Source organism: Panthera leo, chromosome D1, assembly GCF_018350215.1.
Source record: "Panthera leo isolate Ple1 chromosome D1, P.leo_Ple1_pat1.1, whole genome shotgun sequence".
Lineage (NCBI taxonomy): Eukaryota > Metazoa > Chordata > Mammalia > Carnivora > Felidae > Panthera > Panthera leo.
The window spans coordinates 38,790,631-38,818,282 of NC_056688.1; the positions used below are offsets into that span (position 1 = coordinate 38,790,631).

The 27,652-nt window shown below is 47.6% G+C and overlaps 1 protein-coding gene across 4 annotated transcripts in view; it reads right to left on the reverse strand.

Annotated features, from left to right (window-relative positions):
- The window catches only part of AMOTL1 (angiomotin like 1), a 124,331-nt gene that overhangs the window by 92,178 nt on the left and 4,501 nt on the right, over nucleotides 1-27,652 (reverse strand). Inside the window, exons 1-2 of one of the 4 annotated variants that reach the window (XM_042904238.1) lie at nucleotides 22,799-22,886; nucleotides 22,535-22,585 (exon numbers count right to left, since the gene is read on the reverse strand). The exons of 1 other annotated variant lie outside the window; for it this stretch is intronic. Coding sequence is in view for 1 of the 3 variants with exons in the window: in XM_042904237.1 (XP_042760171.1) it covers nucleotides 1,456-1,504 (49 nt within the window). In the remaining 2 variants the exon portion in view is untranslated. Of the gene's footprint in view, nucleotides 1-1,455; nucleotides 1,735-22,534; nucleotides 22,586-22,798; nucleotides 22,887-27,652 lie in introns of those variants that run through there. 2 more of the 4 variants (XM_042904239.1, XM_042904237.1) reach the window with 2 other exon arrangements.

The window sequence follows — 27,652 nt, forward strand, 5'->3', positions numbered from 1 at the left end:
AGGCAGTACAAAAGCTCGATTCTCCTAACATGCCTCAAAAGAAGGAAATGGGCAACCATGTCCGCACTTTATCAGGGCTGAGCAAAGGAGATGAGGGACCAAGGACACAAAATGTTCCGTCCCAAGAGCAAAGCCTCAGGAGGCCGCACGATCAGGGCGCCCGTCTACTGAAGCCCCAGTCCAGGTAGGTGATCTCGTACACTAGCCGGGCATTTTCCAAAGCACTTGCCATCTGAAGACAGTAAACCAACACCCAAGCCAAAATAGCAAAAAACCTTCAAACAAAAATGGAAAGGGAAAGTCTTGCCAGCCACCAATCAACACACTACAGAGCAGGGCGTGGCGTGGCGCGGCGCGGGAGCTGCGGGTGGGGAGCCGGGATTCTCGGCCTGGGCTCCTAAGGGGGAAACTTGGAAACGTCGCCGCGAGCTCAGTCCTGGAGGCTGAGGCCCTGGAGGTGGGTGCGCGCTGCGTCGTGCGTTCCGCCGCCTGGTCCTCCAGCCCTGCAGCCTACGGAGCAGATTCGGCCCCTGCCCCAGCGCAGGGCGCCCGGCTCCGCTTGGCTGTCATCGGCCGACGTGCCAATCTCCCTCCTGCCACAAATGTCACATTCCAAGAAAAACCAGTTCCACTTGGAAAGTTTAATTTCTCCCCCATGAAACCAGATTCTTTACAAGGCAGCACTAACAGCAAGGGAGAGCTAAGTCTAACTCCCCAGTTTCTGTCGAAGAAACTTGTCTGGGGAGAACAAAGGAGGAGCAGCTAACGCGATCCGAGCCCCGGGGTCTGGGGCGCGACCCCTTCGCCGCCCCCACCCGCCAGAGCCGAGACTTCCCCGCGAGGAGCACGGGTCCCGCCGGGGCGCCGCATCCCTTGGGGCGGGCCCTGGCGCGCGCCTTTGTCTCGCGCAGAGGGTAGCGGCCACCAGCCACCCGCTTCCGCCCCCTCCCTCGGCGGCCGGGGGACCCGCGCGCGGGCGCGTCTCGGAGAGTGCAGCCATATGGCAGCGCCCCTCCGGTAAGGCCAGCCTCGCCTCGGGGGGCGCATCCGCACCCCGGGGCCCCGGCCCGGCGGGCCCACACAACTTCCCGGGCTCGGATGGGGCGCGGGACGGCGCGGCGATCCGGCCCGCCGGCACCGGGGGCCTGCAGGGAGGCTCGGGAACAGAGTTCTGCTTTCTTTCTTTAAAAAAAAAAACAAAAAAAAAAAAAAAAACAAAAAAACACAACCATATCTGGGTAAGGGAGAGCAAGATTGCTGTGGCGGACACTCCCGGCCACCGGCGCCCAGTCGGCTGCCCGAGTCGCTGGGGAGCGGGGCCGATCTCAGCCCCGGGGCCCCGAGGAGGAGCCCCGTGCCCGGGGCAGCAAGGGGTGGAGGAGTACCGGTCGGCTGGGTCCCTCGCGTGGGAGACTCGGGGGCGCCCTCCCCGCGCCCGGAGCGGGGACTGGTTACCTTTCACGGCAGACTCACAAGTTCCCCGGCGCAACTTTGCCCTCCACATGAGGCGACCATGGCTAGCTCAGTGGCGCGGCTGGGGAAGGCGGCCGCCGGGCAGCGTGCAGGGCATGGCGTGGGGCAGCGCGGGGAAGCGGCGCCCGACAGTCAGCCCCATTCACACAGGAAGGAGAGAAACGCCAGGGCTTCACCTCCAGCCCCGAAGCCGACAGCCGCTGCTGGGTCCTAGAGCGTCCCGCGCGCTCCGCCGCCGCCCGCGCTCCCCGCTCCCGGCTCCCCGCTCCCCGCGCTCGGGCCGGGGAGGGTCGTCCCGCCCGTCACTGTAACCCTACACTCCACCCCCTCCCCGGCGCCCGGCCGCTGGGCCCTAGAGCCCGTCTGCAGCCGCCCGCCACCCCTCCCGGGCCGGGACGTCGCCCTCTGAAATTGCCCCGAGCTCAAGCTGACGTGTCTCCCTCGGAGTTTAGGAGGGCGACAGCCGCCGTCGCAGCGTTCCCTGCCGCGGTTTAATTAACGTCAGACTCAACAGTTCTCCCTCCTTCGGCTTTCTCTTCCTTCCCACCAGGCCAACTCGGGCAGAAATCGGTTTCCCGGTCTGCTCTCAAAGTCCAGATAGGTTATGTTTAGGATTTTTTTTTTTTTTTTTCTCCTGAAGTGGAATTTCCAGGTGAAAAGCGGCCACATTCTCTGTGCATTCCCCAGGCCCTGGTGCGTCGATCACGCACTGGGATTGGGCGGCCAGCAGCTACATTCGACTGTGTTGACCCGCAGAAGGGCCAAAAGAGATCTTACAGCCTCAGAAGGTAAATGTGTTGGCAGACTGTACATCCTGTGGTCACAAACCCACAGGCTGTTATCTGCCCCGGTGGAGGCACAGAAAGTAACTCTGGAAAACTGGTGCCGATTCTGCCACACCTCTTAAATCAGGCTGTACTAAGAAATCCTACTCACCCATCCCATTACACTCAGTTATTCTGGGCAGACCTCTGGAGCCTGGATCTGGGGACCTGGAACCACAGGACCATGACATTTCTCCGAAACTCTCAGGGACTAGCTCTGCTACTCTGGAGGTGGGGAGGCCAGGGAATAGAATAGTTGTTGTGGAAGATGTTACCTGGACAGTCAGTGCATAGCACACTTCTTACCTGGTGCGCGTCTCCTCTCTTTGCCCTGTCACTAGACCAGGATTTCTTCCGGGATTCCTGCCTGGATTGTGGCAATTACCCAATTAGTCTGGAGCAGCCCTACCCTTCCAGTCAATTCTGGTGGATTATATATCCTGATTCCAGACTATTCTTCTGATTCCTCTGATGGCTCACTAACCTCTACTTTCAAGATAAAACCCAAATGCAATAGGTTAACAATCATTTACCAAATACCTACTTCGTTTAAAGTCAGCTATCCCAGGACTTGATAGCACATAAATGAAACAAAAAGAAACAAGAGCTAACTGGCCTTTTAAGGATTTATTTAGATAAGATACGCAACCAGAAAACCGGAAAGCGCTGGAGAAGCCTGAAAAGTGTGGAGAAAACGGACTACGTGCAGGAGAAAGGAGAGCCTTGAAGGGTGGTGGGTTTCAGACAGAGGTAGCATGTGTAGGAATTTAGTATAGTCTGAGGAAGAGATAATAGATGGAAAAGGGAGGGAAAGAAGGAAGGAAGCTAACACTAATCGCCCCCATTAGATAACACACTATACCCTAGGAGGCAGCAAAATTCAATAGTTATAAGCATCCACTGGAGCAAAAACAGATATGGGTTGAGTTATAGCTCACCTGCTTGCTGTGTGACCTTGGGCAAGTCATTTACTTCACAAACTTCAGTTTCATTTGCAAGGCAATAGAAATAGCCATCGCACGGTGGCAGTAAGGATGGAATGAAGTAACAAATGTAAACTACTTAGCATAATGCATAGAAGTGCTGAACATATACTTGCTGTTATTAATTCCAGCAACCCTTCGATAGCCCTGTGAAATAGGAAGCCAATCTGGGAAATGGTTACAGGAATCAATGACATGTGAAGCTGGACCAAAGGGGATGGAAAGGAAGAGAGAGATACCATGTAGATACCAAGTCTTTGAAGATTCCAAATACAGGGAAGATACCAAATCTTTGAAGCAAGATTTTACTTTTTCCAGTGACTAGATAGGAGGAAGAACAAAGTAAGCAAGTTAACCCAGGTTTTGAGCCTGGGTCATAGGAAGAATGGCCAATGGGTCATTGGACGAATGCTGGGAGAAGCCGAGTTAGGAGGGGGGACTGGTTTGAGAAAGATGTTCAAACACTTACTGTCCTCTGGGCAAGAGGAAATATGGAACAAGAAACTGGGGAAGAAGCGGAGAACAGAGGTGTAGAGAAAAACAGAAATGAAGCTATGAAGATCGGTTTACTTGGACAATGTCCAGGGCAAAAAATAGGGAAAGGAGGAGGAAGAAGAGGAAAGGCTGGACAAGTAGAAGCATGGGAAGGTTGGAAGGCATGGAAGCCAGAGGAAGTTGTGAGATGGCCCCTCTATCAAGGGCTACAGATTCCCAGACTTCCCATGGAATGGCAGGCCACCACTTGTGGGCTCAACAATCTGCTGACTGGAGTGACTGGACCCAGCCTGGGCTCTTCAAATTGATACCAAGTAATAATACCAGGGTCAAATGCATGGCAGGCCAATTTGTCCCCTCCATGCACCTTAATTTCCTCAACGATTAATAATCGCCACATCAAATACAAAAAATGAATAATCTTCCATATCAAATATGAAAAACATAGACATAGCTGAATCTGTTGTTCAGGAACTAAGCCCGGAGAAAAAGACTTAAATTTGACTAGCAAGAGGTCGTCAATAACATTTTACACTAGATTTGGCTGCAGATTCCTACATGTGGTTGGGAGCAAATAGAAACAAGGTATATCAACAACAAAACCTGAAGAAAAAACTGAAAGCAGCTTTACTCGCAGTAAGGTTGCAAACCAGGAGGCGTCTGTATTTTCTTTGGATCTGTATACCCACTTAAAGGTCAGCGTTCTTTCTAAAGTGACCCAGTTGTCTTTTACTCACTCCTAGGAAAGTTAAGAAGGCGATGGAACAATTTCAGCACTCTTAGGGACAACTCAAAGGACAGTCTTTAACTCCAAACAGGGCACGTACTGGGATGTTCCAGACCAGTACAGAGACTGCCAGAAGAATGAGGTGACAGAGGCATCCAGGGAGAGGAAAATAAACACGGTCTTTAGAGTGAGTCCCGAGTTCTAGTCCTGTGTCCACCTATTTCCAGCTAGGGAGAGTAACATAACATGAGCCTCAGCTTCCTCCTCTGTAAAATGGGAATAATTACACTTCCCTCATTGGCTGATTATGAGGATTAAATTAGGTAATACATGGGGGCGCCTGGGTGGCTCAGTCAGTTAGGCGTCCGACTTTGGCCCAGGTCATGATCCTGCATTTCGTGGGTTCAAGCCCCACGTCAGGCTCTGTGCTGACATCTCAGAGCCTGGAGCCTGCTTCAGATTCCGTGTCTCCCTCTCTCTCTGCCCCTCCCCTGCTTGCACTCTGTCTCTCTGCCTCCCAAGAAATAAATAAATACTAAAAAAAATATATTTTTTAAATAAATTAGGTAATACATGTCAAGGGCTGGACACACAATAGAAATTCAGGAAAAGAAACCCTTCTTCTTTTCCTCCAGTGATTTGAAATACCAAGGAATTGAAATTCTCTATTAAAATGCAAACCTCCATTCCCCTCACACTTCTTCTCTGCACCCTCCAAACACCCTTTAAAGTCCTTATCAACTACCACGTTGGCTAGGATGTGTCCCACAAATGGTCCTGAGCTTACTCGCAGGGAAACAACAGACGGCAAAAGGAGAGTGGTCATGACCACAAAAGAGACCGCTACTGCACAGCATCCCCTACAACAGATGACACTACATTCCACAGTTCTCAATCAGTGCCTGGTGAGTGCACAAACCAATGGCTGAATGTAGCCAGGCTGTCCTTAGCAAAATGCTTGTTTTGCTTGCAGAACATGTAAGGACATTTTTTAAGCCCAAGTTCTGTAGTACTTCCCAAGGTGTGACTTGTAAACCAGAGATGTATACATTTAAATTTCTGATGCCCCCCACCTCCAAATTCTAGAGATTCAGGATCTCCAAGGGTGACGTCCTAGAATTCACTCTAATGCCCGGCACACTGAAGTTTGAGGGCCATGAACAATGGTCTCCGACTGGCTCCTTGGGGTCATGGTACTCTCATGGTTCTCCTTCAGAAGCATGCACCACTACATCAGAGCTTAGTATGATAAAGGTAAAGGATGATGGGTAACATATTAGGGGATAAAAGTAAAGCATTATGGGAGCACTTGATGGAGTGACTTGATTCTGTACAGTAGGCAAAGGGTGGGTTCGGAGAAATCCAAGTGCTGAGAACGACGACACTACTAACATAGTTATGGACACAGGAAAGGAAAGCACACATTGTCGTGCTTCCCAGCACCTTTCCTTTGAACCTCTTCCTCTTTTCATAAACATAAATGGTCATGCCCCCACCCCCAGATATGATAATCGCCATATTATCGCCAGGCAAGAGGATTTCTTCCAAGCTTTTCTTTCAGTTCTCTGTTTTACGAAGACAATAGTTGTAATTTTTTCCCCTGCTTGTTTCCAAATATAAAATCATGTTCTCGAATAAGCTTTTTCACATGGCACAGGCTTCCTCCAGAGATTCTGACACTTGCCCTGCCCCCATCTTGCAAACTGTTGGCAGGAGCAAAATAAGGAGACTGTTGGGAGGGCCTCAAGTAGAGGGGCAGAGGAATATTGTGTGCAGACAGGGAGGGGTCAAGGGATGAGCCCCTGCCAGGCCAGACTGACGAAGAATGGAAGAGCGAAGAACAAAGAAGAGGAAGATACACAAGCTGAAGCACCTCTGAAGTTCTGGGAATACCAGGTGCCTTAGAGATGAGGGAACGGCTCCTCGGAGAAACTCAACGTTATGTAACAGAACAGGTCATTTGGAAGCCCTGCTCCATTTGAAGCTTACCCAAGGACTCTGCTGATGATGAAAAAATTTCCCTACAAATATTTATTAAGTACCTACTAAGGGCCAGGCTCTGTACTGCCATCCTACCTGGGCGTTAGGCTTGTTTAGTAAGTTACAGATCTGAGGCCTGTCTGTCTGGATGCTTTTAGTTTCACCACCCATAATGACACCAGTCTCTTCTTGCCCGTGGCTTTCTCCTGTGAGTATATTAGTGAGTATGCGCTAAACACATAATTTGATCCATATAAAACACAACAAGCATGTCCAGGGAAAATGCACTTACACGAAATAGCTAAGGAGGAAGAATGGAGACAATGGCCTCAAACAAACCTGGGGTCAGATCCTGACTCAGTAGCTAGGAATTCTTTATAAAGAGGCTGGCAAGTAGCAGGTATTTAATGAATAGTAATCATTTTAATTATTAATCGCTACGCTTAGTATAGAAATCTTAGGAGTATGAAAGCTCATACTTTTTGGTTGGTTGGGGTTTTTTCCAGGGTTTCTCAGGGGCAGTGCTACTGACATTTTGGACCCAATAAGTCTTTGTTGTTAAGGGCTGCCCTGGGCATTGTAGGGTGTTTCTAGCAACATCCCTGGCCTCTGCTCTGCAGATGCCAGGAGCAACCACACCTCCCCCCAGGTGGTGGCAGCTAATAATGTCTCCACTCATTGCCAAATGTCTCCTGTGGGGTAAAATTGCCCCCAGTTAAGAAACCACTGAATGAGTTGAGTAACTAATGGTGCCCAGTTTTCAGGCTCCCAAGCTTCTAACCATATCGATCATTCTGTTGAATTGTTGGGGGAATCCAACTTCAGACGAATAGGAGGCAGCCTCAGTTCTGTTCATCCAATGAACATATCATAATATGGCAATTTCTTCCTTTTCCTCTTTTCATGAACAAGAAACTAGTTATGTTTTTCTCTATTTCCAATGATGATGTAGACACATTTGGGATGTTCCCCCCTAAAACTGGAATCATACTGAGTTTCTAAAACGACAGCAACATAAAATCACCAGTAAAAACAAGGATTGTGAGAGTAACTAGAGATAACTTAGGTCAGAATGTCTGTCTTCCAGATGGTATGTAGTCACCATTCTGAAAAGGACGTTTGGGTGTTTTATTCTGCAAACACGTCCTTAGCTACAAACGATAGCGAGAAGGATGGTCCCTCCACAACCCATACAGCAGTTCTGGTTCTTTTCCTTCTAGAATATGCACTCAAGATGGCATGCCTTTTACTTTAAATGCCAAAGACAGAGAAGTATGGATGCTCTCACCATTCCTAATGGCTTCAGCCATTCTGGGTGGTTCAATTTAGGAGAAAAATATCATTCTACAGCATGAAATCAGACTTGGTGGAAAGTTAAAACTCACATCTTTTTTTAAGTTTATTTATTTTTGAGACAGAGAGAGAGAGACAGAGAGAGCATAAGCAGGGGAACGGCAGAGAGAGAGTGAGAGATTGAGAGAGAATCCCAAGCAGGCTCCTTGCTGTCAGTGCAGAACCTAACACAGGGCTGAATCCCCCGAACCGTGAGATCACGACCTGAGCTGAGATCAAGAGCTGGACGCTCAACCAACTGAGCCACCCAGGTGCCCCTAAAATTCACATCTTACCTGATAAGTTATCCATCCAGAAATCAGAGAGTATTTTGTGTGTGTCCGCAATAAAGCCAGTATCACACTAAGCAGAACAGAGTCTTTAGAAAAGTTGAAGGTAGAAAGGGAAATAATTAGAAATAACTAGAAACAATTAACACCTTAACAGAAGGACCAACTGAAAGGATTAACTGAAATCGCACGAGCGTTTGACAGAAGGCCAAGCCACTGAGAGCTGTGATGGTGTGTTCGTTCGTTTGTTCATTCAAAACCTATTGTTGATCGCATTGACTAATAAGCCACACTCTGCTAGATGCGTGAAGACTGCGGTATGGGCTCTGTCCTACTAACGTGTATACAAATACATCCGTACTTACACACTGGTCTATGTGTGATGAAGAATGGGAGTGGGACACAGTAACAGAGGCTAATGAGGGAGAAGGTGGCTACTTAGAGGGCTGGAAAGGGAAGGCATCTCCAAGGTGGTGGCAGAAGAGGCGGGGAGCGCCCCGGCTGGGAAAACAGCACCTGCAAACATTCGGAAGCGGAAGCAGAGAAGAGCTCAGTGAGAGGGAAGGACGGGAAAGAGACAAAGGGAGGAGAGGGCCTGTAGGGACGGGCCCTGGAAGAGTTCCATAGGAATGTCACCAGTCTCCCTCACCCAGTGTCTGCGAAGAGTTCCTTGCTCTTCAACCTTTAGGACATAAGGTATGTACAATATGAGTTTCAGCTTAAGTGGGAGAGAGACAAGGAACATCAGAAAATGAACAACTTGGGACAAACAATAAGGAAAAAAAACAAATGGAAATAACCTGAAAGTGAAATCCACGGTCTGTGTATTTGGTCACAGTATCTGCACGAGAGGTGCCGTCTCTCCAGAGGCTTCGATTGAATCCCGCTGAAAACGGGGACAGACCCAGGATCCTCAGTGCCAGCAGGGCAGTGGATCTGAACTTTTAGCTGCATCATAATCACCTGAAGAGCTTGTTAAAACAGACTGCTGGGTCCCACCCCGCATATTCTGATTCAGTAGGTCAGGGTGGGCCCAAGAATTGCATTTCTAACAAGTTCCCAGATGATGCTGATGCTGCTGGTCTGTGGACCACACTTTGAGAGCCACTGGTCTCAGACCTTTGGGGCCCCATGTCTCTATGCACTCCGAATCCCAGCCTAAATGAGGGAACAGGCCTCTTGCCTGTTGTAAGAGAACGATCAAAACCCAGCGTTCTGTCTTGAACTAAAATTACTTGACTTCATGAAAGTTCAGTGTTTCTTCTTTTAATGAGTAGTAATTACAATAGCATCCACTTCAAAGTGTTATGAGAAATCCATGAGTCAGTTGCATGTAAACTGTAAAACTCTCAGCCCCGTGCCTAGCAAGCGGCACATACTCCGTAATTCTTAGCTTGTTATTACTAACCCGTCATCCATTTTCTTTCAAAATACGGTCATTTGAAGAGGAGATTTCATTTTTGTTGTGCTAGACACACAGTTTCTTTTCGTTTACGTTTCTTGAGTTTGGGAATATTTCATTGGTAGATCCAGGAAATCTTAAGATCCAGGGCATCTTAATTGGAGCCCCCTCTGCCACAATTAGGGAAAATACCTCCAGATTACAGACCAAATGAAAAAAAATGGGCTAGAGTCGGTATTTTAGGTAAATTACGAATATTCAGTAAGTATACACACAATGAGTATTGATGAATGGAGTGATCTTAACGTGGATGGGAGGTTGAGGTCAAGGGGTCTGCACTGCTCAGGCTGTATGTGAGGCCATGCACCTCGCTGCCCTTCAAAGCCAGGTTACGGTGAAACCTTCCGCCACTAGAAAGCACTCAGCAGATGTCGCACAGGATGGAATGGAGAAGCCAGAGAGTATTCAGGACATTACCTTGCGTGGAGAATATTAAGGTACAAACATTTGTATGTGTGAGTCTAAATGTAAAATGTATCCTGATACTGGGTCACAGTAGGAAAAAACGTTGAAAACTCTAGACGACAAAACACAGACCACTAGGTGCAAGAGGCAGAAAATCAGGTTTTGCTCCCTCCAAGGAAGCTGTTAGCATAATGCTCGCCACAAAGCAAAAGAAACCAGATTTTCTCTGGTGGTGGGACCCCCACACCTATATCACCCCTCTGGCGATGATCTAACACAGGCTGAGTGACGATGCATTACAGAAGGAGGGCCCTGGGTCTTACTCCTGTGTGGACACTAAGATCTGCTGACTCTCCAAAAGGGAATGAGATCGGACCTGAGCTTCTGTTACAAGAGAGAATGGCGAACATCAAAACCTTAACACCCAGACTGCAGACGCCATCCAGCCTCTCTAGGAGAAGGAGTTGCTCTGTGATATATTACACAGACGGAGCACGCATCCAGTCCCTGAAGTTGTTTAGGTTTTCTACTGTAGGATTAATTTCCAAAACATCCTTTTCTAATTGAGGTGATAAAACAACTCAGACATCAGCAATCAGGCCTCATTGATGGAAGCCCCTAAGTGGAGTCCCATGGGGATTGAGTACCTGGTGATAGGAGCTGAGCTGTGTTTTATCACACCTCCTACCAGAGCAAGCTAAAATCCAATGCAAAGAACAGAGTGTCCCCAGACGCTGCTCCCACACCTAGAGCTGCCAGATAAAACACATGACACCAGTCGGATTTGAACCTCAGGAAAGCAGCAGAATTTGTCCAGTATAGTATGTCTCAAATATTGCAGAGGACACGCATATACTTTTAAAATCGTATTCTGTTTACCTAAAATTAAATGTAAGTGGGGATCTTATATTCTTGTTTGCTAATTCTGACAAATCCCTACCTACCCTGGGTTATGTCTCTGTATCTGCCTTAGAGGATTCTTCAGTCTCTCATTTGGTAAACAGTGCAGATGTCGGCACCAAGGAGGTGATGGTGGTAAAAAGCAATAATGATGCGAAGAATCACAAAAGGAGTGAAATTCACACGAACCTGGTGTTAGCTGAGCCCCACAGAGCCAAACGTAAGAGCCTTTTGAGAGCGGGACAGACTCCATGAGGCATCAGGACACGCACACATTTGCGGAAGGAGTGGATGGGGTTCCAGTCCTACTCTGTAGAGTGTCCACGCTAAACCTCAGGCTGGGATGAGGGAGGAGATTCAGCTTCGTTCATCCGCTGTCTGTTACCCAGCACTCTGGAACGCGATCCCTACAGGAGGAGCGGACTGTGGCTGGCTCGTTATTCTAAGGCAGATGTGACGCTGTTCATGCCCGGTACCATTGCTCTAGGAGATCCTGCTGTGAAGAACGGATCTCTTCCAGGAAGCCTGGTTGGCCTCCCCTCAACCCCCATGACTGAGTCAGATTCCTCTTCCCCAGGGTCCCATGCTCTCCTTGTGTACTTCCCTTTTCCTACTTACCGTAATAATAATAATAATAATTAATAATAATAATTAATAATAATAATTACAACCACACACAGAGTGCCGACTATGTGCTAAGTACTTTGCATACACTATCTTATTTAATCCCTCCCAATTAGCCTATGAAGCCGGTATTTTGCACTCCCATGTCACAGATGAGTAAACTGAGGCCTAGAGAATGTAGATAACCTGCTCAAGCTCCCCAGTCAGTAAGTACCCATGGGCTTGGAGGAGCCAGAACTCCACACTGTGAACTTTCTGTTAATTGGGTTTTCTCCCCCACTTAGATCATCACTCCTTTGAGGGAAGGATTGTGTCATTTCCCTCTCGTGTCCCCAGGCGTAGCCTGCAGTGTGTAGCAAGTTGTAGGCAGTATTATAAACCAGGGAAGCCCGTATGTTTACAGTCAGATAGACCGAGGTGCAAATCACAGTTCTGCCATGGATCTGCCACTGAGAATCAGAAGTCTGGGATCTTATAGCTTACTCTGGGATTGAAGGCGGTGGGTAAGAACCTTAGCAGTAAACAACAGAGCTGCACTCAAGCTCTGGTTTCTACCACTCACCAGGTGTGATTTGACAAGTTATTGAACTTGTCTAAGCTTCTGTTCCCTATCTGTTAAAGGAGGGAAATAATAGTACCTGCCTCTCAGGATTGTTTTAAGATGGCTGACATAAATGTCTTAGCAAGATACCTAATACATTGAAAGTACTCAACAGACATCAGCTCCCTTTAATATAGTGCAGTTTTAAAAAATGTGTACTTATTTTGAGGGAGAAGAGAGAGAGTGTGCAGGCATGAGTGCACATGCAAGTGGGGGAAGGGCAGAGAGAGAATCCCAAGCAGACTGCACTCTATCCACACAGAGCCCCATGCGGGACTCGATCTCATGAACCGTGAGATCAGGGCCTGATCATGAGTCAATGCCTAACTGACTGAGTCACTGAGTCAGGAGACCCTATTATAGTGCATTTAAAGCTGCCATTTGAACCGGAGTAAATAAATTTTGGTTAACCCCTAGCATAAGTGTTGCACATTTTAGATATAGTTTTTATTCAGGAGATCCGAACTTGGGAAAAATAAACCCCATCGGTAAATAATTTGGGGGAGACTTATTTTTAAAGAATTCATCAAAGGAGAATTTAGTCTTTTTAGTATGTAAACAACACTGGAAGACTTCCCAGAAAAAGAAAGAAATATCCATGAGAAGGTCACACTGGGAGTGTGGAATCCGGGCTACCATGTTCCGTTGTGTGGGCTGTTCACTGCACAAGGGTGGGCTGAGGGAGTGAATGAGGCAGAGGTGGAGGGCTGAAATCCAGCTTGCACTCTGCCCACTAAATTGGGAATACTGGCTCTGTTCTTCAGCTACTTGGAGGGGTTAGTTTTTTCTAATTTGCTCAAAGGCACTGTTTGAGCGTGTGGTGGCTTTAACTTTATACTTTCGTGGTTGATTGTTTTCCCTTTTATCTTCTTTCACTGTCACTAGATGAGCAGAATAAGAGAGGAAAAACAGAATGGAGTTCAGAAGGAAGATATACCTGAAAGTGATGAGGGAAATGGGGGTACGGCAGAGGCAGCAAAAAAGAGCAACATTTATTAAATGCTGGTCATTTGTCAGGCACTGCCCTAAGTGTTTTAGATGTGCTAACTCATTTGATCTCGTTATATTCCTATACGACCAGGAGAACCACTGGAGGTGAAGGAAGCAGGTGGTCACATGAGGTTAACCCACACAAGGGTCCCACAGGACAAAAAATCACCTGGAATACTCCTTAGTCCATAGCAAATGTTTGGAATCTGGAATCCCTCTTTTGAGAGTGGGGGGAAAATGGCTCTTAGAGCCAAAAGGGAAATATTTTTTTGCTAAGGAGATAGTCTCAAGTTCTCTGGCTGGACAACCACAAAAGCTACAATAAAGGACTTTTCTTTTTGGTCAAGAGCCAACGAACAGTGTGAGAGACAGAAACACAAATGCCCTGGCAGGTTACAAATCTCAGCAGTAGACTTTCATCATTCAGCTCCCCTCCAACCCCAAACTTTCTGTAGCGTTCATTTCAGACCAGGTTTTGCACCCACAGGTCCTTCCCTCTTCTCCTAAAAACCTGAGGTTTCCATCAAGTGTTTACTGTTAAACAGTGACCTGAAAGCAGCTATAGCGTCCACGGTTCCCAAACCTCTGAGTTTGAAAATAAATCTTGCTACCAGGTGGTCAGTGATCTTGCCAACTCTGGATTTGGGGGTACAGAGGTCACAGAGAGAGAGAAATTAAGCAGAGATAAATACACATGCATATTTGACATGAAACTAACTGCACATGTGTGCCATGACGAACGTCCATAACTAGCAAGCCTTTAAGGAGTGTGTTTCCGCAGGCAGCAGCTAGGGACAGCAACATCGCCCCTGAACATCTGTTTCCCCCATTTTGCCAAAGAGCACTCTTTCTTTTTTTTTAATCCTTTTTTATAATCTGACCTGTTCCATTCTCTGGCAGAGGGCCCTATGAAGGCAAGCACTGCTTTTTCTGTCCATATTCCAACTTAAGATGGGAAAAGGAAGGAGGGAACAAGACAAGGAAGGGGGAAGAGACAGACATAGGGAAACGGGTAGAGATGAGGCTGGGGAGAGAGAGAGAGAGAGAGAGAGAGTGAGAAGGGAGAAAGGAGGAAGGGGGCAGGAGGAACACAGAGAGAAAGAGAGCACACAAGTGACACCAAATCATTTTAATGCGCCTGAGCCCTGAGCAAACCTGATTTGAGAAAAACACAAACAAAAAGAACATACTCCAAAATGATCACCCAGTAGGAACGTGACCCAGAAATCATAACCACAGGATTCCTGAACAGACCAAGCTGGTTACTTACAATCTCTAGACTCCAGGAGCACTTAACAATTGATGAAATATCATTGCTTATAAGTAGTCAGGTTGTGTTTAATATTCAGGAATAACTGAACACAGGCCTATATATTTCTAGTAAAACATCTTGCTGGCAAGAAAAATGCCTTTTCCATATTCTTGTGGTGTGTGTGTGTGTGTGTGTGTGTGTGTGTTCTATCCCCTTATTCTAGATCTCCTTCCTTGCCCTTTCTTCTGTTTAGCCAAGGTAGATAACCATTTATCCCCCAGAATTTATTGTCATTTTCCCTTTCCTGCTCCCTCTCTCTCCGAACTAGAACACCCTGAGGTAAAGCTTCATCTCCCCGGCAAAGCACAGTATCGTTTTGCAAATGAACATCAGGAACATGGTGATGAATTTTCTACTTGAGCCTGAGTCCACCTGTCTTTAGTTCCATTTTCAGATTCCTCTCCAAGCTCCTACTGTCCTGCTCCAAATCCTGCGGCTGCAAAGGTCTAATTTCCTTTCAAAATAGCGTGAGCACCATCGGGAAACCATAAGAGGTTTCCTGTCCCAGGGACACTAGGCTGTAATACAGAGCAGGAAGAGCAGGAAGCGAATGAAGGAAGCTAGGAGGCGTTTTTCTGGTTGTTGCTTCAGATCCTATTATGGAAAATTCCTTTGGAGCATACTGATCGTTATTTGTTGGTCTAAAACAAACATATACATATATGTTTGTTTATATATATAGTCTATATATTATGTATATGTATATGTGTGTGTGTATATGGTATGTATATGGTTAAGAGCACCTACCATTCATGCATTTATTCACCAAATATGTATGCAACAGCCATATACTGTATTGCCAAGCCCTGTGCTAGTTACTTTTACATAATTTATTGTATTAAACCCGCAACCAAATTCCCCTGGGAGGAGGGCAACTTGTGTAGTCTCCTCCCCAGGAAACTGACATTGGCTCTGGAGCCAAAGATGATATTTTTCAGTCTAAGGTTTGCCTCTAACTAGCTGTGTGATTTGGGAAAGATAATTTAACCAGTGTGAGCCTCTGTTTCCTCCTCCATAATGTGAAAATAATTCCTTCTGCTCGTGGAGTTGTTCTGAGGAGGAAATGAGCTGATATCCCCAACCAGATCAATCATGGAAGACACTGAGTTGCCCAGATTTACGGCACTACACTGCTGACGAATCTTCTGTGGCCGTTGTCTGGGAGCCAGGAGGCCTGACCACACCCTGCGGCAGGGTGAGGTTTCCTGTGAAGGGAATTGAATTTCCCGATGTCAGTCATCCTGAGAAAGCTAAAACAGGGTGAGCACCCCCTCCCTCTCAGCAGCTATGTTTGGGGTTTGGGTAGAAGGAAGGCCGGACTGGATAGGATTCCAAGGGTCAGAGATCTGGGCTGGATCCCAGGCTGGGGTGAATCGCCCTGGCTGTTTTGGAGGCCAGCCAGAGTGGGGCAGGTAGCCAATCTGATGCCAGCCCCTCGATGGGTCTGGGTTTGTACAGTAATGAGAAGGACCCAGGCCCACTCGGAGGCTAAAACGGCATAGAGAAGAGTGGTACCCTCATCCCCCCGGGCAACAGAGGGTAGGATGCTGGGAAACCAGCCAGGCTTGCAGCAAGTGAATGCCAAGCCTCCAGGTTCTGGTATGAGCAGGAGACAAGGGCAGCAGCAGCCATGGCCAGCGTCGTGTGGCCACTGGTTTCTGAGGACACAGAGCAGACATCATGGTGCCCACTGGCCTCAGTGAGGTGTATCTGAATTCTAGATCCCCTGGCAAAAGGCTAGAGCCACCAGAACGGACTCAGGCTGCAAATAAGCACTCCTGAGAATTCCTGGACATAAACTGGAGGGTAGGTTTAGAGAAAGACTTAATCTGTTTATAATATGGACAGTCAAATCCTCAGAAGTCTTTATATTTGAGGGTATCAATGTGGGTTAATGATTCAAACTCCAAGCTGGGAAGCTGGGTAGACAGTTTGTGTATGTAAAGCACCCATCACAGTAGGTGAATAATCAGCCCAACATCTTTCTTGGTTTTCACCCCCATATAACGGGAAGGAAGAAACTTTGGATGCAGGAGACATTTGACTTGGAACAGATTTGCTCCCAACTTTAGAGTCTTGCTGTATCCTCCTCACATAGGGTGGGAGAGGGGAGATGAGTGGCAGTGTTATTTGGTTCACATGCCAAAAATGAAATCTTTCAGAAGGTTCTGACCACGCTCGAAGGTATCAGAGCAATTGCCTAGGGACGTGAAAACAGTAAACATTTAAGGATGCCTGCTACATTTGAGCGTCAGTCCTACAACGCATTTACTTCCCACCCCCATGGTCTGAGCACGTCCTATTAGCAACCCCATCGTGTCAGCCAGGGTGCGAGCAGGAAATGGACGGTGTGCCCAGATGGTGCCAGAAGAGAGTCTGTTGAAGGCACCGCTGATTCCAGTGTGCCGAGCAGGGTTAAGGGAAAACTGGTGAGGAAGCCCCCTAGAGGTAAAGTGGGGAACTGCTGCCACCCTGGGTCAGAAGAGAAGACTCCAGAATCCAGCAATGATGTGATGCTACAAGAGAGGGGGACTCTGGAGGAGCTGTGGCCTGGACCAGCACAGCCTGCCAGGAAGGGAATAAGTGCCCTGGCTCTTTTTCTTTCCACCCACCCGTATCCTGCCGAATCCAAGTGGATATATTCCAGATGATATATTCCAAAAGGTACGTTTTCCAGGGCACAGAGCAGAGTGGCAAAGATGATATTGGGTCTGGCAGAGCATCAGAAAAATAGATGACACACGATTTTAGAGATTAGGAAATGAAGCTATAGATTAAGTAATTTTCTCAAGGTCAGGAAGAAAGTAAAATTTAAACCCACACAGTACCAAAGTACACGTTCTTAACCACTAACGCATGCTTCCTATAATTCATTTAAAAGATTACTAATTATCCAGCACCTCTTTCTGTCTGCCCCCTACCCAATCATTCTGCTGTTGATGGACTCCACCTTACACCCACCCAAATTTCCCAGCCTCCTTAGAGCTAGGTATGGCCATGGGACTAAAGCTCAGGCCAAAGGAACGTAGGTGAAATGATGTGTGCAGCTTTCAGGCTGTGCCTTCCGTTTCCTTTCTGTCTTCCCGATGGGCCGGAATGTGGATGTGATGGTGGGGCCTGAAGCAGCCACCCTGAACTGCGTGGAAGCAATATTTCAGGATGTTGGAGCACAGAGAAGCCACCGTAACAGTACCTGCCTATGTTCTAAGTGAAAAAGAAACTTACTTGTTTCTTATTTAAGTCACTGTCCTTTTAGCTTTTGTTATAGCAGCCAAACCAGCATCCTAAATAACACAAAGACCCGGCACCTACGTGGCCAGGATATGGCTCAGCCATTGTGGCTGAAGCAATATGACTGGCAGAGGCTGCTGGTGATCCCAGTGTAAGTGTTCTCTCCTTCTTGGAATATTACTAGACTACACTGCCTAGCCTCCTTCCTTCTAGGTGAGGCTACGGGCCCAGTTCTCACCTTGGGAATATGAAAAGTGAGTATGTTACCTCCACGTTGAGACAAGTCAACATGACTGTAACACAAACAAGAAACACTGCCTTTATCATGTTAAGCCATTGACATGTGTGTGTGTTTGTTACAGCAGTTAGCCCATCCTGACTAATTTTATACTGAACAAGTTGCTGTACTCTGACAGACAGAAATACTATATTATCCAGAGCTGTGAACTCATCTCCTATTTTAGGAAGGAAAGGGGAGAGGCTGGTAAACATTTAAGTTATCATTTTAAAGACGCTACACAAATGTCATCATTTATTCTAATAGAGCCCATACATCCTGCTTGAATGAGGAGAATAAGAATTGCACAAGGAAAACTCCTTCTCATGGTATATCAGCCCTCAGCAGCATGGCTCCCAAGAATGGTATTTTCTTTTTTGATACATAATTTTTTTTAATTTACTTATTTTGAGAGAGAGAGAGAGAGAGAGGGAATCCCAAGCAGGCCCTGTGCTTTCAGCCCAGAGCCCAATGTGGGCCTCGATCCCATGAACTGTGAGATCATAACCTGAGCCAAAATCAAGAGTCGGTCACTTAACCGACTAAGCTACCCAGGTACCCTCCAAGAATGTCATCTTCAAGGGCACTCCTTTAGGGACTCAGAGGAAAGTTCGCAGGGTCTGAGCACAGACAGCAACAACTGAGCTCAATGAGGCACGCCAGAGGGTCAAGCAATCCCAAAGGGCAGCACATCAGGAAAAGTGAAGGGAACGTGGGATCTGTCTGCTTTGGGGTGGTAGGAGGGGACTTCCCCCCACTCTTTATAATGTCCAAATTTCCTAAAATAAACAGGTGTTACCTTTATACTAAAAAATGTTTTTAAAACTTCAGTTTTTAAGAAAGGTAGAAAATAAACTGGATAAGCCTAACGAATGAACAAAGGAGAGAGATCTGGGCACAGGTCAAAGGATTCGGTCCCCAAGGCATGGTGATAACAAGCAGAGGATCCAATCTTAGAGATAGGTATCTGAAAAGACACAGCATCCCAGGGTCCGCCATCACTCACTCGTTCAACAAGCATTTACTGATGCCAGGCTCTGTGCTGGCTGCTAGATTTACAGAGAATGAGGTGGCCACCATCTGGGCCAGTAACTCACAACCTGGCTACACCCTGGAATCACTGGAAATGTGATTTTTAAAAAGCACACTGCCGCCTGGGGCCACATTCTGGAAATTCTGATGTCCTTGGTCAGGGTGAAGGCTTGGTTTCAGGACTTTCGTTTTTATTTTTTTAAGTTCTTAAAATTTATTTTGAGAGAGAGAGAGAGAGAGAGGGAGAGCATGGGCAGGGGAGGGGCAGAGAGAGGGAGAGAGAGAATACCAAGTGGGACCCCTATGCGGGGTTCAAACACACAAACTGTGAGATCATGACCCGACCAGAAATCAAGAGTTGGACGCTTAACCGTCTGAGTCACCCAGGCACCCTGGTTTCAGGACTTTTAACAGCAACCCTGATTCTGACGTGCAGGGTTGAGAACCACTAGGACGACAGGACACTTGGGCTTAGTGTTGAACCAAGGGTAGGAGCCAGCCAGGAAGAAAAGGAGGAAAGGAGGGAGGGCATGTAGGCACGGGGAACAGGGCTGAATTTAGAGGACTGCCGCATGGCTCAAATACAACTACAAAGTTATAATGGGTGGGGGTGATGCAGATCATGGAGGTCTTCCCATGCCTAACCAAACATCTATCCTCCAAGTAGTAGGGAGTCAGTAAAAGTTACTAGACAGGGGCAGACATGGTCACATCTGGGTTTAGAGAGCTATCACTTCTGCCTAGGGATGGGACTATAGAAAGGCTATGAAGAGGTGTGGGCTTTGCCTCCTTAGGAAATGGAACCACGGGGCGCCTGGGTGGCTCAGTCGGTTAAGTGTCCAACTCTGGGTTTCGGCTCAGGTCATGATCTCAAGGTTCATGAGTTTGAGCCCCACATCAGGCTCACTGTACTGACAGTGCAGAGCCTGCTTGGGTTTCTCTCTCTCCCTCTCTCTCTCTGCCCCTCCCCTGCTCATTCTCTCTCTCTCTCTCTCTCTCTCTCTCTCGAAATAAATAAACTTTTAAAAAATCCTAAAAAGAAAGAAAGAAAGAAAGAAAGAAAGAAAGAAAGAAAGAAAGAAAGAAAAAAGAAAATGGCACCACCAGAGAGAGAGGGCTTATTTCTGGATTCTCCATCACAGGCAGCCTTCAATACAGCATTCATCTAGAGATAAGACTCTTTTTTCTACTGTCTTTTCAAAACCTCCTTTTTTTGTAACTTAATTTCATTACACGATCTTGCTGCAACACTGAGGATAAAACTGCTAAGGGCCAGTGCAGTGCACTTGGAGACTCAGATGAAAATTTGGAGGTGAAACAGACTACCAATCGTGCCACAAGAAAGCAATGGGACTGTCACCAAAGATCTCAGATGGAAAACCATTCCATGTGCTACTGCAGGGACAAATCACTAAATAACTCAATTGACCTGATCAGCATCCCTGACCATCTGTTTTTGGAGACTGGGTAAGTTGCAGAGAAATTTCTAGAAATAGAAATGGTATCGGTTAATAGGTGGGACAATTGACAAGAGCCATTCCATCCTTCATGCACGGGAAATAAGTACCTTTCAAATGAATAATAGTAACAGCGAGCACTCCCTGAAGACCTGAGTATACAACTCAGGTACTAGGGCTTTCCATACACCATCTACGACGTCCATGCAAGGTCTCCAGTTGGGCCAACGAGATAACCAAGGCTCTGAGCGGTTCAGCCACCTTCTCAAAGTCACAAGTAAATGCAATGATAGAATTCAAACGAAGTTTTTATGACTTCCCTCTACCTCTTCTTCAAGTCTCTCATCTGCTGGCCAGGGGTTGAATCTGTGCTCATCTGTGTTCCAGAAAGAATGGCTTCTTGACAAGCTCATCAACTGCCGTAAGAGGCATTTTTCCCACTGTGTGTCTAAGAAAAGCACCAAAAACTATCATGACTCTTTCCAAGGGAGAAATGCCAGCTTCGTCTTTGATCTGAGCAGCAAGGAAGCAATGCAGTCCCATCCAGTGAGCTGCTCTGACAGGGAGAGAATAACCCTTTGGAAACACCATGCACGCAAACAGCATGGCCCATGAATATCAATAATAAACACCCATAGCTGTGTACCTCCTTTGGCTCAAGGCTCCTCGCAGCATCTCAGGATACTGGAGCTGGATGACACCTTAGGGGTCACCTGCCACAACCCCAGCTTTCCAAAGATGAGAAAACAGGCTAGTGAACATATTTATTAAGAACCCTGGTCTCAGGCTCTCAGACTTGTGTTTTCTATTCTCAGTCACCCTGCAATCTCAGAGCCCAGGAGAAAACCCCATGGCTCCTCTACCAGTCTCATCTCCTCATGAGAAATTGCGCTTTTCCCCCAGGGAAGCTGAAGAGAAATAAGGTTGCTTCCTTATCCTCTACCGCTAATTTGAAGGGCTCCCCCTACGTATCACTGCCTCAGTACTGAGGGCAGTCCAGTCTGTTGCTGCCGGAAGTAGATATGGAGACGAAAGAGGGTCAAACACCTGGGCCCTTTCTGGTGCCTAAATCATTCCGTGAATGCAAACAATTTAGTAGGTATACAGGCGGTTTCTCAGAGCAAGGAATGCTCAGCCCATATAGAATGCTTATGCTGATCTATAATTTAAGAGAACCAAATAGCTTCTGTCACACTGTGGAGTGCCAGGGCTGGTGTCATTAATACACAATTACACACGAGCAGAGCCCTTCACCACATATCCGCCCTCTTAATAAATCACTTCATGCAAACCTGTGGTGTAGATGTCATTTTCATTCCATAAGAGGATTCACTATAGTGAGCCTTTAAAAGCTAGTTTTGTTTATGCATTTAATCTGCGATTCCATTTACAGAGATAATGATGGCCTCGCAACTTGTCAGACACACACCTTCTGAATAAAACAAGGCACTCTCCCCTGTCTCGGAATGCCATCCTCCATGCAGACCTATTTTGGGTGAGTCATCGCTGAGGTGGTTTTATTTCAGGTGGAGTGGGATTTGGTAAGGACCAAAAGAAAGAAAAGGGAACCCATCGCTGAGCCACCAAAGCGAGACTGGGTGGCAGGAATATTGAGAGGGATCCTGACAATGCAAATTTCCTTCTCTCCACACAAGGAAGTCTGTCTGTGACAGGAGGGTTGCAGTTCACTCACCACAAGTCTACACTTACAGGTTCAGGCACAGGAGGACAAAATGCCCCCGGTTCCCAGACACCTACAGGGAGGGACACAGCTCCCAGGTGGTGACTAGACCACCCTTGGGGGCGCTCAACTCAATTCAGTAATGGACTACTCTCACGAGGTCCTAATCGGGCAAGGTCCTTGGTTGGGCAGAGACAGCCACCAATGTGTCCTTCCAGGTAGGATGAGTCCGGCTGCTTCCAGAGGCCCCAGGTCGGTAAGTTTGCTGAGCCTCGCTCCTCGCCACCGCCCCCCCCGCCCCCCATGCCACATCTGACACTTCCCCTGTCACCCCCAAGCACCCCTGGGGGGTGCCTCCTGACCCTATCCCTCTTCCCCTCCAGCTGATTCAGTCCTGGCACCCCCAGACTCTCCGTTCTTGGGCGGAATTCCGAGAAGAGGCAAAGGGCTAGACTTACCTAACTCCTCCGGGCTGTAGGGCTCGGGAGAGGCTTCCACAAACTCACTGTCTGGAGTAAGAGAAAAAAAAAAAAAAAAAAACAGAAAACAAAAACAGAATCGCAATCACTCAGGGCAAATCGATCAAGCATCTGCTACCGCGCAGGTCCCCTAGAAAAGCGCGGGTTTCTCTCTCGCAGAGATCGGAGTCCGTAAACCCGGGGGCCAGGCGGGGTTCGGGACACCGGATCCAAAGGGGGTAAGAAATTGCCAAAGAAACTTGCCGGGCCAGTTCGGACCGGGGACCGCGCGCCTCCCAGGCTCGGGCAGGTGCGCGCCAACTTTCCGCGGGTGCGACCCCGCGGATCCCCGGGCCGGGCGCGCCGGGCCGCGACCTCATCCTGTCGCCCTCAGCCCGCGAGGCGCATTGCTGCGTCCCCCCGGGCTCGCGTCGACGCCCCGGCGCCGAGAAGCCCCAAAGTTTCGCGGCGGGTACCGGAGGCCCGCGGGCGCGCGGCGGTGGCGGCGGCGAGCTCCCCGCGCCCACCAGGCCGGGCGCCCCGCGCGCATCCCCGCCGCCCGTTGCTAGGCGACCGTGGCCGTCACGCTCGGCAGCGGCGCGCGCGCTGCCTCCCAACTCCCTGTTGGAGGGTGTCCTCCCCCGCCCCCACCCCTTTGGCCATTTATTAAAAACTGGAGCATAACCAGTTCTAAAACGATCCCTGCCTTCTTGTATTACGTCTGCCCTACCCCGATGCTTGGGAAATCGTTTGTTCCGTGCTTCTCACGAGGAGATGCCGGATTTTCAGAGCTTGAATATGTCCTGCACCAGGGGAGAAGTAGCTTCGTGTGCCCCCAACCCCTCCTTCCTTTTGAACAGGAATTCTAACTGCAGTTCAAACAATTTTTCCTCCCGTTAAGAGACCACCTGGTTCGAACGGTGAAGGTTAGTAGGTCTCCATTTCACAGGTAGTGAGACTGAGCCTCCGAAGTTAAGTAACTTAGGGATGACTGCACAGCACTGTGAGGTGTGTGTGTGTGTGTGTGTGTGTGTGTGTGTGTGACCGTCTAAGGAGAGCAGAGCAGAGCAGAGCTGCTTCTACATAAAAAGTTGAGTGGTTTCAAATACAGAATGTAGATTCAGAAGTTATGGTCTCAGAGTCCATGTTGTAGGTCCTAAAGCAATTCATGTTAGATTGCAGGAACTTCCCTCTCCGTGTCACTGGCCTGAATAACTTGGGCAGATGCATTTTGTATTTCCCCCCAGGACTCCCTGACTGCTCTGCCTGGGAGGGCCCTGGGCTTTGGGGATGTGCTCCAGAGAGCCAGCCCGCACGGATGCCAGAAGGAGTTAAGAGGAAAGAAGGAGAAAACTGAGAAAATGGTTGGTTGTCCCTTCTCCTGTCCCCGGCCTTGGAGACTGACAGTGGGAGTCCGCAGTCTGGGCAACCTCCTGGGAGCCGTCTACAGTCTCAGAGCAACCAGATCACCAGCTGCAGCAGCTGGAGGGCCCCTGGATCTGTGCCAGGGTGCTCTAATTCTATAAACACTCAGCCATCCCTGGGTTTTCCACTGTCAGCTTTTGGTTTACAAATTACCTGGGAGGACGGAAAGAAGCCACTGTGGCCAGCATTGCTTACGCAGGAATGCTGGAGCAGCAGGGTGGGGCTTCATCCATAAGCGGTCTGGCCTGTCTCTCTGTCCTCCTCTTTTCCCCCCACTCCTGACAACGGGAGCTCCCAAGTGCATGAAGGGAACATGCTTGGGTGAATGTTTGCATGTGTCACTCCAACCCCTCCCACTTCCTAGAATCCCCCCATCTGCCCTCAGGAATTCATGGCTCACCACCGCCACGCCTACTTATTGCAGCCGTCTATAGACCCTTGGGTTATTCCAACTCATTCCTTGAAGATGTGGGTACTTGGATCACTGTCACTTGCCCCAATACCATTCCTGTTATAATTCTGATTTCTGAATCTACACAGTGGATTCTTCTTGTCCTCTGGTCTCTCAGCTCTTCAGCGTCCTCTCCTTTCCTTGACCTCGTCCAACTCTCCAGGCTCCCTGCTCTCACAATGACATCATCCATAATTTCGATGTCAAACATTCTACCCTCCACCCGCCACCTCCTACTTTTCCAGTCTACTCTGTTATCTTAATCCAATGGCTCTCTGACCTTCGCAGCACCTATGATTTGCTTATCTCATGACATCTCTTCCCCCTTTATCCACATTAGTTTCCAGGTACATTATTATCTTTTCTTTCCTTCATACACCTTCAGATTCAACTCCCCCCACCCCCTCCTCTCCATACTACTTACCTGGAAAAACCACAACCCTGATAAATACGAATTCTCCACTTTCTTTCTATCAGCACCTGGCTAAACATGGTTGGAAGAAGCACAGCATCATGCTTCCTGGCCTTATTTTCAGTTCGTGATCGACGATCTCAAGTGGACCTTAGGATAGCCCAGCAATCACTCTCCGTTGGCCTACGTTTCTTCCCCTTCTCCTCTCCCATTACTATGGGTGCACCATCCCTACTCCATCTAAGGCCACTTCTTCCATTGTGGATCAGATCCCGTCCCTTCTCATGTGGCTTTTCTCCCTTTCTACCTAAACTACTGTTTTCCTCTGTCTTAGATGATTCCCATTGGAATACGGACATCCTACTATATTCACTCTTCCCTGACACCACCTCTCTCCCCAACTACCACTCCCGCCAGTTCTCAGCTGCCCTTTACGACGAAATTCATCGAAAGAATTGTCTACACTCATTGCGTCCACTTCTTCCTTTTGTTTTTAAAGGCAAACAAACTTCTGTTCATCACTCTTCCAAAGTAGCTCTTGCCGCGGTCAAGACTGGCTTTGCTATTGCCAATTCCAATGGTTCTAATAGCAACTGTTGATCCACCAATCCCATGTGTGGATGGACTTGTGTAGACTGTCTGCAGGATTAGTCTCCTCCCTCTCGTCATCTTATTGAGAAGCAATTAGTCTTTGTGTTGTAAGGGAGGCCATCTATGAGTGCTTTGGGGTCAGCCAGACCTTGGTTCTAATATCTGTTCTGCTACTAATTAGTAGTTTCATTTCTGCAAGCTTCAGTTCCTTTAAAAATGGAGAAAATAATCATACTTAACTCATAAGGTTGTGTTCAGAGTGCAGTAAACTAATGCACGTAGACCCCCCAGAAGAGAGACTGTCACGTTGTGAAAATCCGGTAAAATTAGTTATTACGGGATGGCCAGTTCCTTTACAGCTGAGAAAAAAAATGGGCTCTTTTCTTTCTTTTAACAACTTTGAGTTACTGAAAGGAGTCACCAGCCACAGAATATGCTTCAAATTAAGGGCGATATCACATTGCCCTGACTTTTAGTTGTGTTCTAAAAGAATTGGCTTGGAGATTGGTTACGGAGTTGGGAGAAGGTTTTCCCCATGGGAAGAGCAATACACATGTTCTACTTGACGACTGGCTTCTGGAGCCTGCCAGATTGTTCTAACTCACAATGGTATCCCTTCAATTGGTACCTATAAATGGATGCCTTGTAAGCCAAAAAATTTCCTTATAGCACTTCAGTTATTTGAATTTCTTAATCACCCGAAGGTTAATGAGAAAATATTTTTCTTATTTCATCATTTGCTGTTGAAGAAAATTAAATATATGATTCCAATTTCCTATCTTAGGAAGCAGAGCAGAACAAACAATAATATTTCCTGTTCACCAAACAAACATTTATGGGGAATTTACCATACTTCCAGGACTGTGCTAAGCACTGCAGATACAAAGGTGGTCAGGACAGACTCCTGCCCTCCGGTCACTTACTGTCTAATAAGGGATTCCGTGACAGAAGATCTTACTGAACCTCAGGCAGTGTCCAACGTGCCTACCTATGCTTGACCTTTACAGGCCTCTTATAAAGAAATGGTTCTGCTGGAGGGTCACTGATCTATAAAGGACAGTGCACAAGCTTATCAGTTGGAAGCTGAGCTCTGTCCATTTTTAGAAGGCACTCTCAGGATGATATTAAACCTCTCAGCACCTGGGTTTCCTGACAGTAGCAAAGTAGGTAAAGTATGAGACAGACCGCACAGTGTGCCTGGCACAGTGGGTGCTTAGTAAGTGTTACTTCTCTCCGACATGGAGGGCCTGACCATGCCAGAGTCCGCTAGGAGGAGAGTGATCCTTCTGTGCCGTGGCACCTGCAGACAGGAAGAAGGAGCTCTTCCTTCTGTTTCTGTGGCAGCATTTATTAGAGGGTGGGATGTGTGGAGAGAAAATGGCAGGGAGGAGATATTTCTGGGGCTCAGGGTGAACTATTTCTAGAACTCAGGTTTTCCATAGAAACAGATGACACAGCGGGCTAATAATGCCCACTATTACTACGGCTTGCTACATCATGAGTTGAATGGGGTTTGGGAGCTAGTCTGGGAATCCGACCTCTTTCTTAAATATCTATATCTAAATCTCTATCTCTGTCTCTACCTCTATTCATATATATAAATTACATGTTACTATATAAACAAATAATACATGTTCAAGGTAAAGGAAAAATCATTTAGTACAGAGGAGTATAAACTATAAAATGAGTTCCTCTTTCCCATCCTATCCCAGTCTCCATCCCTAGACTGAAACACCATCCACAGCTTCTTGGGCGTCCTGGGAGAGATTATTTTAGGCATATTCAAATGGGTATATGAACTGTTTCAAAAAGTTACATATCATACTCCAGATTCCAAACTAAAGGCAATAAGTTTCTAAGTGAACTTTTGGTCCAGCTCCAATCATAAACTGGGGGCAAGGAAGCGTGCAGAAACCATGGATAAAAGGTCTTATCTACTAGTGGAAAAGAGTAAAACTTTGAACAACATGTAGACTTTGGAAGGACGATACTTTGGCTATCTGGGAAGCTCCATGAGACTCCTCACTCCTTGGTGAATGAAGTGTGGCCAAATGGCACCACTGGCCATAACTCTAGGATCAGAGGAATTCTTAGCCCCATCTCTCGAGCTAAGAGCACACTGCAGAAGCTTGTGGGGTGGCTAGCACAGTGCTTTGAGCACAGTGGCCATCACGGATAGCCTGCTGAGGGTGCAGGGGATACAGCGGTGGCCAGGGCTATGCCTGCTGCAGTCTGGGAA